Here is a 16,972-nt window from a genome sequence, read left to right on the forward strand (position 1 = left end):
GACTGCATGAAATCAGATTTCTAGCTTCGTATATTTTAGCAACATGATAAAAGTTGTGAACACATTTGTGATCCAGAGTTTCATGTGCGAACAAATGCTATGCGACTGCATACGAAAATGGATTTTGTTAAAATAAGGACGTGTTACTAATGACACGGGAAAAATACGATAATCAAATTAACATTCGTTTCAAGATTCAATACAAATGCAGAGGACAAAAAAGGAGTTTTCTGAATGAACAGCACACCGAAATAAACGCAGAAATGCTTCAATTGGTCTTCTAGAAATAACTGTGAACAGACGGAAATTGTGCAGATGATCAAAAATGGAATAATAATGATAAGAATATTTAAATATTCTCTCGTTGATCAGAAATATTTTAAGCATTAATGCAAGTATTCAAAACCATGAAGGATAGAATCACTCCAAGAAAAAACGATGCGAATATGAAAAAGTGAGTTTTTTTGTTTTTTGTGAATTTCTTTCATAAATGTTGTAAGCCTCCTATGGATCGAGTTATATTAATTTACTATTTTTAATAATAATTTGGGGGAATGATTAATAGAAAAAATTTCACTCTCTGGTCTGATTTAAGTGTGGCGAGAACGTTTAAGGAAATGCAGTCTTTGGAATTGGGATTCAAAGGACGGACTCTGAAACGTTAATTGCATTCAGTTTTTGTTTTTAATTTTTTTTAAGTTCCCATTTCGCATTTTGTGAAGATAATAATAAACTTTACACAGATTTACCCAATTATGAATTGCGTAAATTATATTCGTGTTTTGTTTTAAATTCAGAATTCGTTACTGGTCAAACAGTGTTTAAAAATCATGACGATTCTTCATGAAATTCCTGATTTATACCATGAAGAGGATGCACACCATAGAATGCCATGATAATACTACACGAGTAAGTTAACATCATCATTATTACTAGTTTCTTTCCTGTTAACAATTTTCTTCCAAATTGATTTGTTATTTGTCATGTCTCCAATATTGTCAGAGCTTATCTTTCGGTCTTCTAAGGCACTTTTAACTCCGTCTACCACTTATATTTTGGTCGTGCTCGGGGGCATCCTCCCCTCCCAATACAGTACCAAATACCTATTTTGTTAACCTTTCTCTTCCCGTTCCCTTTAAGCAACCATATCACCGAGATTAGCTCTGTTCGCACATTCCTTAATGCTAACAGTGTCAAGTTCTTTCCTAAGATTCTCATTTTTAACGTGATTCATTCACAGATGCCATCTGTTCACTTCCCTAAAATTTTCTCAAACTCTCTGTGATCTTTGATCAAGTTTCATTTCTAACCCACTTCTCGGATCCATAAGTTTAAATTTTGTTGAACCATACACAAGATCGTTTTAATTACCTTGTATACGACTAGTTCAGTGTTTTGGGTAAATATCTCTCTTATTCCACTTAAATTTATTCAAACAGAATAAGACAGCTTTTCTATTATCTATTTCCAAATTTAGTTTGCCGTCGTCATTGAGAATTTTGTCCAAATATTTGAAGTATTTTACTTTTTCAGTAACTTTCTGTATTTTAAATTCCCAATATTTCGAAATGAGTTTGTTTGGATGTTGTTCAATGGACGAAGTGCTCAAGTCACATACACTAAGTACACTGCTACTAATACATGCCAATTATGCTCTTAGTTTCCTAATTCAGACTTCATCGCATGTTATCAGCACCCAAATTATTATGTGGAAGGGAGGGTAAGTAGGCCTAGAAATTTCAAAAGAAAGAGAAAAAGAGAATAATTGTTACTTACATGTGATTTATGGTCAAAGCACAGGAACAGATTTGAATATTATAATAATAATATTTTAAAGGAAGTAATACACCAGTAATCGTAAGTGATATTTATGAATGCAGAAAAAAATCATACAACGTATCAATATGCAGAATGACCTCAGCATGATTACCAAATAACACACACACACACACACACACACACACACGCAGGCACGCACGCACACACACACACACACACACACACACACACACACACACACACACACACACACACACACACACACACACACACACACACACACACACACACACACACACACACACACACACACACACACACACACGCACACACACACACACACACACACACACACACACACACACACACACACACACACACACACACACACACACACACACACACACACACACACACACACACAGAGAGAGAGAGAGAGAGAGATCAGCGGAAGCTTATACAAGCGAACATGGTTTGTATTCACTCAGGCATAACATTACTGACACAAAAATATATGAATATACCAAATTTTCATAACATTTTGAGGCTCCATAACTAAATATTTCAGTATAAAATAACGATGATGGGTTATTGTGTATATATATATACTGTGTATATATGTTGAAGATACCAAGCAATTTTATAAACTTTTGGTTTTAATCCTTTTTCCCAAGTAGGCAAACAGACAAGTAAGTCAAGTTTGCGCCTGAACTATGTTCAGATACGAGGCAACTCGTAGTAGAACTGTCAATATGTATATAGTTTTACATAGTTTTACTCATTAAAAAATTTCTTATATTTTTACCTATACACTAAATAAATAAAATCTGGAAAATATAACTGGACAAAAAACCATGCTATTGTTAATGCATCTGACAGCATTGAACATTTGCTGAAGTAGTTGACGAAGATCTTGTTCAATTTGTGTATATACATATATATATATATATATATAGTCTTAAATAGATAATTTCTGTCTCCCACGGCTTAATAAAAACTATGTTTGGTCTATAGAATTCTCCAATTATTTAAACATGAAATAATATCGGTTCTATTCACAAACCAGCAAGACAGAAAAATAGAGTTTGTACAATACCACTTATGGTGGTGCGTATTTGCGTTTTTGGTATAGCATACAAGGCGACTGTAGAAATAGCACCACTTTTTTTCCAGTCTTACTCAATTGATGCGGCATCTCCATGGCACAGTTGAAAGGGTACGTGCTGAATGAAAATACCAGAGTTTCAATATCATCAAGAATGCAAGGAACATGTTTTGGGGCTTTTGATGGGAGGTCTTGATATTTGGAAAATTTAGTTCTCTCCCTTCTTCAAGACTAACACTAGATGGTATATCTAGCTGACGAACAATTAATAGGCATAATACTAAATCATCCAAATAATCCATACCGCAATAACCTTGTTTATAGTTTCTTTTAAGACAAAGAAGTATAAATAACTTAGTTTTGTGATTTTACATTTGATGAGGTTCTTTGTTGCTGGAGATGTTTAAGTCCCTGCATCCTTATCTTAGTCCGCCTTGCCGTGCATGTATATAATCTGATATTCCAGGAACATTCTCAGTCACGTTTTAGAATATCGGGTTTTCAAGTGTGCCAAGAATGGGAGTAGTGTTACGTTTTGAGCTATTCGAAGTCAGAGGATTAAGATTGCGATAGACTGACTCTTTACATATAATTATTTCGTATCTCTCTCTCTCTCTCTCTCCCTCTCTCATTCTTCAAGGTGTTATATTGTCTAGATGATATCAATTCCGAACATAGAGAGAATATATGATGTCTCTATCCCAAGAGATAAGGAATTTTGGAGTTGCCTAAAGCACTGGTTTGTCGGCCTCCCGAGTCGTTGGTGACACGGCGTTTATTCAAGTGACTGTTAAGTTACCGGAAACGGAACGACATATTTGAGATTCTGGGAAAGTGACTCAATACATTACTTTGTTTCGTTCTTGATTTCGGTTATGATCTTTGGTTATCGCTTACTAACGTCTCAGCCGGATACAGCAACTACAGAAGAGCGACTTCGTGGTGACTCTATTCTTCGAACATTCAGATTAATGGACCGAAGAACACGTCCAATTATTATTGCGAAGAATGGCAGAATCATCAAAATACACTTGAACTATACTGCCTGTCGAGAAAATTAATTTCTCTTGTTTTAAGAGAAATGGCGTGCAAGGTGAAAATTATGTAATCACATATTCCACCTGAAAACCAAACACTGGCCATACTTCACCCTGCAGGGATGGGAGAAGTACGGTACTAGAAAGGTCGTTTCTTTAGCATCCTGATAAAAGAAGTTACAGTAAGAAATGTGGAAATCATTGGATAACGACATCGACAATATAGAAGACAAGACATCAACTTCAGTCTTCTAATATTTAATTTGTTTAGGGGTCACCGTGCTGTCATCCAGTAGATGACTAATACACTCAGGCCAAGTCCAACCTTTATCGGCTTGGATTGCGTAGCACAGGGATTGATGCACTGCTTCCATATTTTGCTTTCATTGAAGCAATAGACCAGATTTTTGATGTCTAGTCTGCAAGAAACTTGGTAGTGAAATGAATCCCTCTGGCCACACTATTTCCCGAAATCGCAATCCAATCCATCGAAAATATTTTACACGAATTAGAATGGCATACGAGTGTGGACTTGCTGTCCCTCATCAACGTGATCATTTTTGTTTCGTGAATGGCTTCAATATCGCTTTCAAAATATAGCATAATCTACGCTATGCAGAATTCAGGCTGCTTTTAAGAGACGTGAAGGTGATACACATAACAGACACCGAATGGTACCTCTTATAAACAAAGAAAACGATTTATTGAATGGAAACACACACCATGCAGTGTTCTATTAATATTGGAACTGAACGCTTATTTAGTCCCAATAGAACACTCTTCATGGTATGTGTTTCCATTCAATCTGAAAGTAAACTGAAATCTGAGCACATTTAAGAACAAAACAAATCGTCATATTAGCGGTTTTTCAGAATAAACTCACACAACATTTGGATGTAACTATGCAAACTCGGACTAGTAGTACAAGCAGATACAAGCTTTCAGTATCTGCTAATTGGAATTTTCGGCTAAGATTTATATTCCTAGAACAACTGTTAGACTGTGTCACAAAATTAGGCACGTTTCTGTGATGGCTGAGAAAAATGTAAATACAGTGAATTGCACACACACACACACACACACACACACACACACACACACACACACACACACACACACACACACACACACACACACACACACACACACACACACACACAGTGAATTGTTTATATATATATATATATATATATATATATATACCTGGATAAAGGCAGAAAGACCAAACTATATATATATATATATATACTGTATATATATATATATATATATATATATACACACACACACACACATATATATATATACCTGGATAAAGGCAGAAAGACCAAACTATATATATATATATACTGTGTGTATATATATATATATATATACCTGGATAAAGGCAGAAAGACCAAACTATATATATATACTGTAGTTTGGTTTTCTGTCTTTATCCAGGAATTTTTATTTATTTCATCTTTATTTCATTCTATTTATTTATTTATTTATGTATTTTGGCCGTGCAAGTGCTCTCTCTTCTACACAATTCTGAAATTACGTCCAATACAGTTTCATTTAAGCTGTTAATATTACTAAGCTAATCTGTCTCTTTGTATTAAGCAGATATCGCATTTGCTTTTTTTTTTCTGCTGCAACTTTCTTAAAAAAAAAAAAACTCTCTCTGCTGTCTCATTAAAGTGGAGCAATTTTTTCTCAGGAATATTATTTGTTCAGGATGTGGGAGGAAAATACTTCGGGTTTTTTTTTTTTTTTTTTGCTTATTTAGGCAAGTGCGTTATGTGTTAATCGAGTATTGTTGCCAGTTTGCCTGTTTGGGGAAGATAAAAATACTTCCGTTGCTTTATGGGATTTGCTAACTCAAACTCGATTGAAAAATTACTAATAAAATAGGTTCCTAGATTCGAACCCAAATCTGTAGTATCAAAAGTCTATAGAAATGTATTTACTAATTCAAGTGTGCCTTCATAGTCAGTCGAGTTTTGGTCGGAAAGACCTAGTTCGAATTTCGTACAGGAGGCGAAGAACTTCTTATGGGGTTTTCATGTGCAGGTGAGTTACCTGGTCTCGTACGAAGGCGCAAATTTTCCACCAGAAAACTTGGGTTTTTATTCAGCAAAACAAGTCAAGGAAAGGATGCAGTCAATAGGCATAATGCACTAGTTCCATAGCCTTAGTTGCTTCGTTCAAATATTAGCCAGCATAATTACATTTTAATTTAAATCATAAATATTAATTTATTAGTGAAAATAATTTCAAAGAGCTTATCACTGTTAAAAGAGAATACAGCAAAACCTTGTTTAACGCTATTCTGTATAGCGTTCATCTTAACGTACTTGCTCACTCACTGAAGTTAGCACGGCATTTATTCCTGATTTGTGTTAATATCACTTGATCCATTTCACCAAAGACGCTCGATGAAAAACGGTATCACTTGAGATGTGAAAATGGCAGTGCAATTCTATACTGGTCCTTTTAGCGCTCCTTCAGATTATGCACTCTTTTCCAGGTACTCATCTTGAAGACTTGAAGAGAGATACTACTCAATTCTTTTTCATATTTTTGCAAAGTTCTGAGATCATATTTTGAAACTTTTATTTTATTCTCTTGTGCATACTTGTAAACTGATGGCTGAGTTTCGTACTAATGATATTCCTGACTACAATGAAAAATCATGAACTCATACACTTATGATATCAGATCGAGAAGTGGCAGTAAGACATTTTAAACTCCTCTGTATTCAAAGGTCTTAAAAAATAGCGCAATGGATTAAAATTGTATTTCGGTCACGCTGTTCTTACTAAGTATCAAAGCGTTGCCATAGCAGCGAACACCTTTTGTGCACTTCCTGCTGTAGATGCATAACCACCCTGATTAAACGAGCGCTTTCTTTTCAGTGTGAATAATCCCAAGTAGACGATGCATTGAAAGAGTTTTTGTTTAAGCTTCACCAGTACTGTCTCGACTGCATCCTCAGGCGACCATCAGAAGTAAAATGAATATCTAAAGCTGGAAGCTGTGAACGAAATCTACTGCTGTCCATAAATATTTCTTCGCCAACAATGTTGAGTGTTTCAGTCGTCTACCTCGAGGAATCGCAGGCTATCTATAGAACAATGTTTCTGCGTCATGTTAGTGACACGGCGCACCTAACCGAAACTGCGAAAACTGTTTACGATACGGCCAAATCCCCAGGAATATTTCTGCACTCTGCTCACATTTTGTAGCTACTGTATAAGAAATATGCAAAATATACAACGCTAGACATTTAAACCCGTGATGGCTATATTTAACCTTAAGAAAATAGCTTTATTATATTTAGCCTTAAAATAAATATTATATTTAGTGTTAAGAAAATAGCTTTTTTTAGCCTTGATTAAGGATTAGTGGCAATGGTTTTAGGGAATTGGAAAAAAAAGAAAAGAAAAAGATTTTTGCTATCAGCTGTGTATTGTTAAAGAAAAAAACTTTTTTTCCCTTTCTTTTCTTTGTATTGTCGCTGATGGTTTGTATCTGATATACAAACTATTCTGTGTATACTAAATGTTTTCTAGTATTTCAAAATTAAAGTTTTGTAAGTTAATTAACGTCAACTTATCTTTAGCATGAATAAAGAAACTGTAAAGTGGATCTTGAAAAAGTGGTCACCAGTGACAGTTGATGAAATGGTAAGTTGTCAAAAATATTTGCATACAACCATGGTATTGAGGTCTTTTGGTCCTACGAGAGACAATTCCACCTTCGGGAAGTGAATGTGACACAACCCCACTGCAAACTTCGCTGTTAAGACGACACACTGCAGTTGCTTTCGATACCTTCAGGCCCCGAATAGAGCATGAGTCGTCCTCTATGAAGCTGGTTTCTGCTGTTTCGAAGGCCGAGAAGAATAGACAACGAGTCATCACTCCAAATAATCTTAGTTTTTGTTTTTACTAATGAAGATAAAGAACCAAAAGGCTTCATTTCGGCGATGCAGAAGTATTAAATCAAGTGGATTTAATACTTCTTCATGCAAGAGAAGTATTAGATCAAGTGGATGTTAGATCCAGCATCATTTCCAAGCCGAATGTAAAAACTATGAAAGTTTCGTATATAAGTGTATTCCAGTATAAGTGTAAGCTCTCTGGTCAACTTATTTTTACGAACCTTTCATAGTTTCTAGATTCGGCTTTGAAATAATGCTGGATCTAACATCCACTTGACTTATATAATTAGTTTCTTTTGCTTTGCAGGACTTGTCCCATTCGGTCCTAAGAAAGCTCCGTAAATCTTGTGGATTGGGGCTGCATATTCGTGCATACTTTCAGCAGCCAAAGCTATGATCTCCCTTCTTATCTACAAGAAGTGAGAGCATTTTCGGTAATGAAGCATTTGGTTAGATGGTGGTTCCTCTTCAATTGTCTACGCTTACCAGACTCTTATCATCTTTCATCTCTTTTCAAAATTTGGACTGCACGTAACTGTGAAAGAGTAAAGAACCAGCGCTGCCCAAAGCATCGCGCCGATTATTAACCAGCATGAATTATATTAAATCTTCAATATAAGTGCTTAAGATTTTATCTGAATAATCGACATAATTTCTTGCGGAAAAAATCCTCGAACTTTGTCAGTGGAATGCCAAACATAAAGGAGTGCATTGCGAATAAATAACAGTTTAAGACATGAAATTTAAGCGGAATTAAGTCAGTTAGTGAAATGCATTTGTTTGTATCAAATATGCTAACAGAAAAAGCTGCTCTAGTCTCATTCTCGCCTTTAAGTTCGGTTCCACTTTCCTCGCCTTTACTTCTATGATATTTTTAAAATGACTTTCTTAAACAATTTGATTATATTTAGAAACAATCGATAATAACGGAGCTTCACAGTAACATAGAATTGCTTTCAAGTCTCTCTCCATCTTCGAGCCCCCGTATCAGTATCGACAACGCCATTTAGTTGGAAAGATATGGATTCGATCCCATCTAGAACATCAAGAAAATAATCTTTATAAGCATCTTTACATCTGAAAGTGAGTTAGTTTGTCCCATGCAGAGGTGGAAACTCTTTCTCCGAGTTTTTCGATCCCCGTCCCCTCTCCTGCCATTTCGATGGGAAGTACTTTTTATGAAACCGGTACGAGACCACCACCTTGCTTACAGGACTGAAGTCACTTGCAAAAAGTACCTCAGTCTCTTCAGGAAAGGATTAAGGATTAATGGTTAGATGATTAAGGATCATCTAACCATTACCCATCTTTGGCAGTAATAAATGATATTTTATTTCTTTACAATTGTTTGTGGGTGGGTCTGAGTTTCATCCAAAAACAAGGGACTCTGCACCTAGCACCCCATATGCTATAAATATTTACCTTTTCAATATCCTAAGCTGAGACTTATCAGGATATTGTAAAAACGTGGTCAAGCAGAGTATATTTCTCTACTCTGCTCGATCTTAATTAATTATTAACTACTTTTGATCCCTTCTAGGCCACCACTTATTACTAATCAAACTAAGCTCGGTTGTCTCCTTTTCCCAAAGCTTTGCTTGCTTAATAATTCCGAAAATTGGTTGCGTTGTTAAGATGACGCATCCATCACCAGGAAAACACGTTTTTATTTTGAAAAGTTTATCTCATAAGTTGTTTGGGCCTTGTCTAATTTTTCTCTCGGTTGATCTGATTAAATTTTTAAGATGAGGAAAACTGGAGAAATTGTAAATACTCATTACTGTTGCAGCCAAGGAATATGTTGAGAAAAAAATTTCAGACTTTTTTCTTAGGCACATTCTGGTCACTGAATTAGAAACCTTTATGCAGATGGACGTAAACGTCACTTACTCAGCGTATATGCAAAATATTGGCTACGTGTGTCACTGCGTGTTCTATGCAACTATTTAGGAATGCTGCTGTCAGTAATCGTCAATAGTGTTGCTCACAATAGGAAAAACAAAGGTTTCTGGTTTTCGATATAAGGATGCAATTGCGATTTCTATAAAGGGCTTATTGTGAGTTCCCGTCTGGCTTGAGCCACCATTTCGAAAACAGCAGAGCTGACTGATTTCTCAAGATATCACTGGTGTTTAATCAGTGGAAAAATAACCCACATTGCTTGTCTAAGAGGCGTAACTGTGGTCCTAAGACAATCTCTCTGGAACGAGATCGCCGTCGTTTGTCCTCTGTACAGACAAACAGAACTTCCTGTGTGCAGCAATTGATCGAAGCATTTAATGAAAGCTGTTCCTGACCCACATCTCACCGAACTATTCACAAGAAATTGAAGAGGATCGGTATTGGCAGCCGCATGCCTATACGGAAACCACCACGTTAAATAAATATAATTCAGTGCCCAGTATGTGTATCTTAGTATGGAAAGCTTTGTCCATACAAACGAATATGGATTGACAAGCTTAAACATTTTGGTAAGACAAAATGCCTTACCAAAATGTTTAAGCTTTTACCAAAATGTTTGGAAGCATAAGAAAAGGCAGAGATCGAATGTTTGTCATAAATAAGATATTGGTACCGGTTGGAATTGCTGCAGAAGCAACTTAGGTCGTGATGCCATAAAATCATGTCTGTTAATTTCGTATGTTTTCCGGATGTCTGCCTATTTTGGGGAAGAAAATCCTTTTATCACTGGAGTAAACCTGCTTGCCTTCAGTTGACTGACCTTAATATAAGTTCTCCGTCCTAGAGACAGGATTTGATCAGATCTTTCCAGTCACATGAATAGGGCGCGTTATTCGTACAACGTGCATTTTAAAATAATGCATCTTACACTACAGAGGCGAATGGGTGTCACATTTTGATGTACAGTTTGATACGGTACATGGAATATTTCCTTGGGGGAGAGATTAGCGACTTATCACGAAAGTTTCACTGAGAGTAGCAAAGATGGCTGATCCATGATTAGTGACTAGGGTTCAATTTTCAATAGTTGTTTACTTTTATATTATATAATCAATATTAACTTTATATACCTTAAACCGAATAACTTTGTAACAGATTACTTAGCAGCTAGGATAGAAATATATTAATCGATGATTGTTCCTAATAGTCCATTATTTGTTAGGCAATTCATTTATGCCACTTTCACACCATACGTTGATTAATAACCACCCACATTGATTAATAACCCATGCTGATTAATAAATCATAAATTGATTAATCTATACAGATTAATCAATTTATGCTTCTTTAAGGCCTTAAATGAAATCGGTTATCTTGTGAAAATTGAAACGCGGCTCATAATTATAAAAATGCTGCATTTCGAAGATTTCGTAAATCCCTTTATGGAAACCCATGGAATTTTTTCGTGGCTCTTGGATTTTTTATGCATCATATAATGGTTACGATAGGTTTAATTCTCTTTTCTGACCTATTTCCGACACAACACCACTTCGTTCCATGGAACAATCATTTTTTTCTTTTCTTTGTTTAATCAGGCATCGTTTTCGTAACGATTCTTGGATGAAACTGCCCTTCATACACCTCAAGGCCACCAGCCTTTCGAGTTCTCACTTACCACATGCCATTCGTAATGTACATTTTGCAGTTGATTCGTATGGATATTTTTGACAAATTTTAATTTGTCACAAAGGTTTGAAAAAAGGGTTTTGCAAAAATTAAATTTGTGAAAATTTAAGTTTACGCCAAAGTTAATTCATTCTACTAAAACAGCATGTTCAACAAAACGAAGGATTTATAGGAATAATACAGAAATACTGCCTCTCCAAAATGAAATTGAATTACGTAAATTGAGATGTTTGCAAACAAACAAGAGAACCAAGTATCGGTGGTTTCTCACAAAGAATTTTTTTTTCCTCTTCAGGCTGAGCAGTGTGGCTCTGTGGCAACAAATAGTTTAACCTGCACTGCCAACTAGCAGCAGTAAGTGGCAGCAGGTGATATGGTCTCGATTTTATATACTGCATTCAAAGAAACAGCACACACACACGAACCCTCGGCATTCAAAATTACCCTATCATTAGTACCTGTCACGTTTCACCCTGACATTCACAAAGCGACTCCCGATTAAGTAAATAACCGTTTGCGTACGATATATTTGAAGTATAGAAATATAGCAGGAAAGATGTTTCTATTACTAAACGTAATACATTTTGTGTTTACACAATTTTTCAATTATGTATCGCCATGCCATCGATAGACCATTCACAGATTACACATCGTTAACTTCAAAGAGAAGGCTGAATTTCCCCCTCACATCTTTCTTTTGGACATGAATGTTAGAAATTAGTTCTCGGCAGGTCATTAGAGTTAGCGTACTTTTTTCATGTCACATATATTTCTGATAATGTGGTACTTTTTTACCGAATGGTAAAAAATAATCATTAACTCTCTCTCTCTCTCTCTCTCTCTCTCTCTCTATGTATATATATATATATATATATATATATATAGAGAGAGAGAGAGAGAGAGAGAGAGAGAGAGAGATCTTGGCTTCTCTGATGTCATTCATGACTCACGTATAGAAAGAGAAAGAGCAGTTATGGAATCTTTCTTAACAACTTTCATAACTCAGAGGGGAGCTTTGGTTTAGTGGTGAACAGTTAAAGCTATTAAGAAATTGTTGATAATTTTTAGTTACGTGCGTTTCGATCTGGTTTTTTGTGTACAGGAATGTAGATTCAGCCCAAAGTTTTACAAAGGAAATGCACGTGTTATACTGGCCAGAACTCGTAGCACGAAATAATTCAAACGTCCTCTCCTATCGAAGAGCAGAAGGAATTGATTCTGTTTCCAGAAGTTCACCTACGGCTTGTTGGATGAAAATGACAGCAATGAACCCTCTTTTGTTTGGTTTAAGGAACCGGTTAAGTACGAAAACAAAATGTATATTATGGGATGTTGTGATAGAAAAACAGTTTCTTTTTATTCAATCATCCGCAAGGTGAAGGGTTAATTTTTGCACTCCTATCCTATATTTTACTGCAGCGATTCAAGAATTTATCTGATTCTATATTGCTGCGACCAGTTGTGAAGTCACTTCTCTTGAGAGCGTGTTTGGAGAAATTTTGTTCCAAGTAAATATCAGTAAATCAAATACTCACGCATGGCCTGGTTACTGTATTTATTATTTTCTCAGTATCTTTGTTTAAATTTATATGTTCGCGGTTTTGTACGTATTCTGCATATTTCTTCATTTGAGGATAACTACCGTCCTCGGATGAATCCATCACTTACTTTTGTGTGTACAAAACCAATACGTAACCTTCTTGAAGAAAAAGAAGTTTTCGCGTGTTTATTTTTAACGCTCAGTTGTTAAAATTGTTCCGATATTCGACCTCAAGTTCATTTAATTGCAATAACAGTCACTTATTTGACTGAAATTAAAATTATTTAGGTAGCGTTTTTTGTCGGTTGGATTGATTTAACAGAATTAAATTTCCGTTGTCAATATGATTGTAAGTAAAATTATACGGGCCGAGTTCGATCCATCGTATAAAAGATATAACACAGTACTTATAATTCTTTGGTGTATCGTAGCTCAACTAACTAGAAAAAGTTTAGATTTGTTCTGTGTATAAAATGGTCTTAGCCCTTGTCATAATGATTTATCTCTCTCTCTCTCTCTCTCTGTTTGTAAGTATTACTTTTGAACAAATACTAACTCTACAAATTCCATACGTCCACCCATAGAACAGTTCTGCACATGTTACGAGTTTCCGTGTCTGAGATTAGCATGTAAGCGGTCGCTGGAAGAACCTTTATATTGTTCACAAATATGTCCACCATACGATTTTCAGGATCAAATACCTTTTTTTTTTCTTTTTTTTTTAAATTTTGAGCATGTGTTTTGTTGTCGATTTTCAGGAGTGTTTCAACTAAATGCAGTGTAATTAATGTATTTCTTGAACACCGCGTTATTTGAGAAGAAAGTTTATTGTTCTGTTGTTTATATGATGGATTCTTCTTCTGTAAATTAAATTTGATTGCTTCGTGTGCTACCTTTTTCGATATTCCGAATGCAGTCAAAGCATTTCTGTCACTTGTACAAAGGCATAATTGGCTGTATTTAGTCTCAGTAAAGATTATTTCACCAATGAAGAATTCTTCAGAATTTTTCGTTATATTCCAGACAACCTCACTACATCAAGATAAATAATATCTTGATGTAGACCATTTCATGATTCTCCCAATGATCATATCACACTTGAATGTCTTACGAGTAACTGCTTAAACAGGCGTGGATTTTATCAATTGTGATTACTCATAAAACTCACACTTTACTTTTGATACTTGATAAAAGTCAATATCATTATGCGATTTTATAATATTTATTGTTTTCAAGGAACTTGAAATTTTCTTTCGGCGCATTTTTCTGGAAATGCTAATTGAATTCATTTGCCGGCTTACACCGATAACCAGTATTTATTTGATTTTTATATTGCGATACGATTCTTCAGGCAGTAATCCTGTTTCTATTATAAATCTCGTACCGAAACAAGAATTTGGGCTTGTTTCGTTGCAACAATTACCCGACAATTTACTAATTCTCTGGCGATGTTGACAAACTGGTAATTGAATCCATTTCCCTTGTTAACTGTGGAATATTTATGTGTCTGTATATGCACTAGAATAGCTGAAGAGCGCCGGAAATCAAGAAACAAAACCAGTTTGTGGATTACTAGGTTGAATCGTACATGATCATTCTCTTAAAGTAACATAAGAGACAATTATCATCTATAATTCAACTGGTAATCCAATAACAGGTTTCGTTTCGCTAGTTTTCACTACCCTTGAGCTGTCCTTTCTAAGTGTAGTACTAGCTTTGAAATTTGAAATCGTAAAAATTCTTTGTCATTTAAGACTATCTTTTAGTGTTTACAGCTAGCAAAACGGCTATTTGGAAGGGGCTTCTGTTCATGTTTAAGTTATTCGTTTTACTTGTGCAAGGTTACTATTATTTCTTTGAAATTTTCACTTGGAGCAGAAATATTTAAATTCAGAAACAACTCAATTCATGTTTACGCCCCATTTAGAAATAGCTTTATGTTTACATTTCGACATTTGCTTATGAATTATGTTTACAATGACGTTATTAATTTATAATATTTTGCTTATTTTAGTGGACACTGTTAGTGTGGTCAGCATTGAGTAGTTGAATCTCTTTCCAGGACATCTTAGATCTTTTTAGTCATATTTGAATCCGAATTTGAAATTTTAATTTTGAATCATATGTTAAAAGTGTTATCAACTGTTTCTTTATTATTTAATTTTTTATATTTGTTTTTTTGTAGAAGTAGACAGGAATAAATCTAAACTTGCATGCTTTCTCTTTACAGCTGTTTGCTTTTTTCCATTTGTGAATTATGTTCTTTTGTTGCCAAAAATAACCTCACCTAGTCTTCTAGCATACTCCGTGTGATGAAGTATGCTATACTAACGATTTTTCATGAATTGGGTGAATACATGAATGAGAGAGAGAGAGAGAGAGAGAGAGAGAGAGGGGAGAGAGAGAGAGAGAGAGAGAGGGATCATCATCATTCTTTACTAGTAGGCTGCTATTTGATATTAATCCTCAAGAATACTATAAAATCCAACACAGTAGTAAAACCCTGAATTTTTTGCAACGAATCAGCCGATAAAGTAGTTTAGATAAACACTTGTTTGTTTCAATACAAGTTTTGTGACAACTTACTCTTTCTATGGTAATATTTATGATATCAGGTCTATGGAATGAACCTTATGAGAACAGGTTGAGGATTTGTGGGTTGCAGAAATTGGTTGATAGGCGGAAAAGGGGAGATGTGATTGAGACATTCAAATTGCTAAAGTGTTTCTATAGGATTAATTCAGAGGATATTTTTGAGATCAGGACTGGTGGTGGGAGAACTAGGGGACATCTATGGAAGCTGGGCAAGAGTGTGGTTAGCAGGGGTGTTAGAGCTGGGTTCTTTACTTTTAGAGGGGTAAATGAGTGGAATAAGCTGCCAGAGTCTGTTGTGGGTGCTATGACAGTAAGTGAGTTCAAGGCAAGGTATGATAGATACTGTGAGAATGTCGAATAGTTGTGTGTGGCCATGATGTTTAGGGCGATGAGTCTGACTCCCTGGAGTCGCCCGTAATAATAATAAAAAAATAATAATAGTAATATTTTAAAATAATAATAATAAAATAAAAAAGAGAGTTGTAGTCATTAATCCTATCGCGTGTGTATTCATAAGTCATATTTATTGCTCATATAGGAGACTGCGTTACAAGACAGAAGGGGTTGAATCGCATTCAGAAATGAAAAAATAAAAACCTGTTTTTGAATTACTGACTGGCTAAACTGTAGTCTACTTGATAATCATCGCAAATTTTATATCTTACATTAGTGATCATCCATTATTTGAATATACATTCCTATTCAATATGCATACTATTGGTTTGCATGCTATCTGCATGTTCGTTAAAATAAGAAATAAAAATTAATCTCATATCGTTCATATTTTTATTTATATATATAGCATAATTTTTATTTTGTATTAAAATATGCATGTAACTACAAAATATGTACTACAACATATGTACTACAAAATGTATGTATGTATGAGAAGATTAATACTGATCATGTTCCAGATGACATCGAAAAACTTTTTGGAGTTTTAAAGACAAATCGATGTGTGCCATTTTAAGTTACCGAATATACTGATATTATCAAATGATTTAAGGTTCAAATTGATTGCTTACCTTCCAGATTTGGTGATGACCATTTCGGTTCCCAAAGAATGAAATTTTTCCCAAAGTTCCTTGGATTCAAGTGTCACTTTCGGATCGTCTTGTACACCATCATCCTCGGGCTCCATCAACCTCAGTTGCTGTAAGAGGGTGTGGTGAGCCAATACGTCATCGGGAGAGAAGTGGGGATGGCTCACGAGGGACGGCAAAGGTTTCGGACATAGAGATGGAGCTGAGTGAATATTTACACCCACATTGGCGGGATTACTGGGGTTCACATACAATACGGGAGGAAGGCAGTGCGGATGCAAATAGTGGGAGTGTGCGAGCATGAAGTCCCTGGACCACATGTGGGGTAGCAGGAAAGGATGAGGATCCATAACTCTG

General features: G+C 35.3%; 1 protein-coding gene across 1 annotated transcript in view; it reads right to left on the reverse strand.

Annotated features, from left to right (window-relative positions):
• LOC150107823 (T-box transcription factor TBX3-like) overlaps positions 1–16,725 on the reverse strand; it is a 38,494-nt gene extending 21,769 nt beyond the window's left edge. The window contains exon 1 of the mRNA XM_090391580.1: positions 16,598–16,725. Within this exon, the coding sequence (XP_090247706.1) occupies positions 16,598–16,713 (116 nt within the window). The 5' untranslated portion in view covers positions 16,714–16,725. The remainder of the gene's footprint in view (positions 1–16,597) is intronic.
• Positions 16,726–16,972: the final 247 nt, after the last annotated feature.

The sequence above is a fragment of the Typopeltis vanoorti genome, chromosome 4 (genome assembly GCF_054136105.1).
Source record: "Typopeltis vanoorti isolate ZY-2024b chromosome 4, IOZ_Tvanoo_1.0, whole genome shotgun sequence".
In the NCBI taxonomy this organism is placed as follows: domain Eukaryota; kingdom Metazoa; phylum Arthropoda; class Arachnida; order Uropygi; family Thelyphonidae; genus Typopeltis; species Typopeltis vanoorti.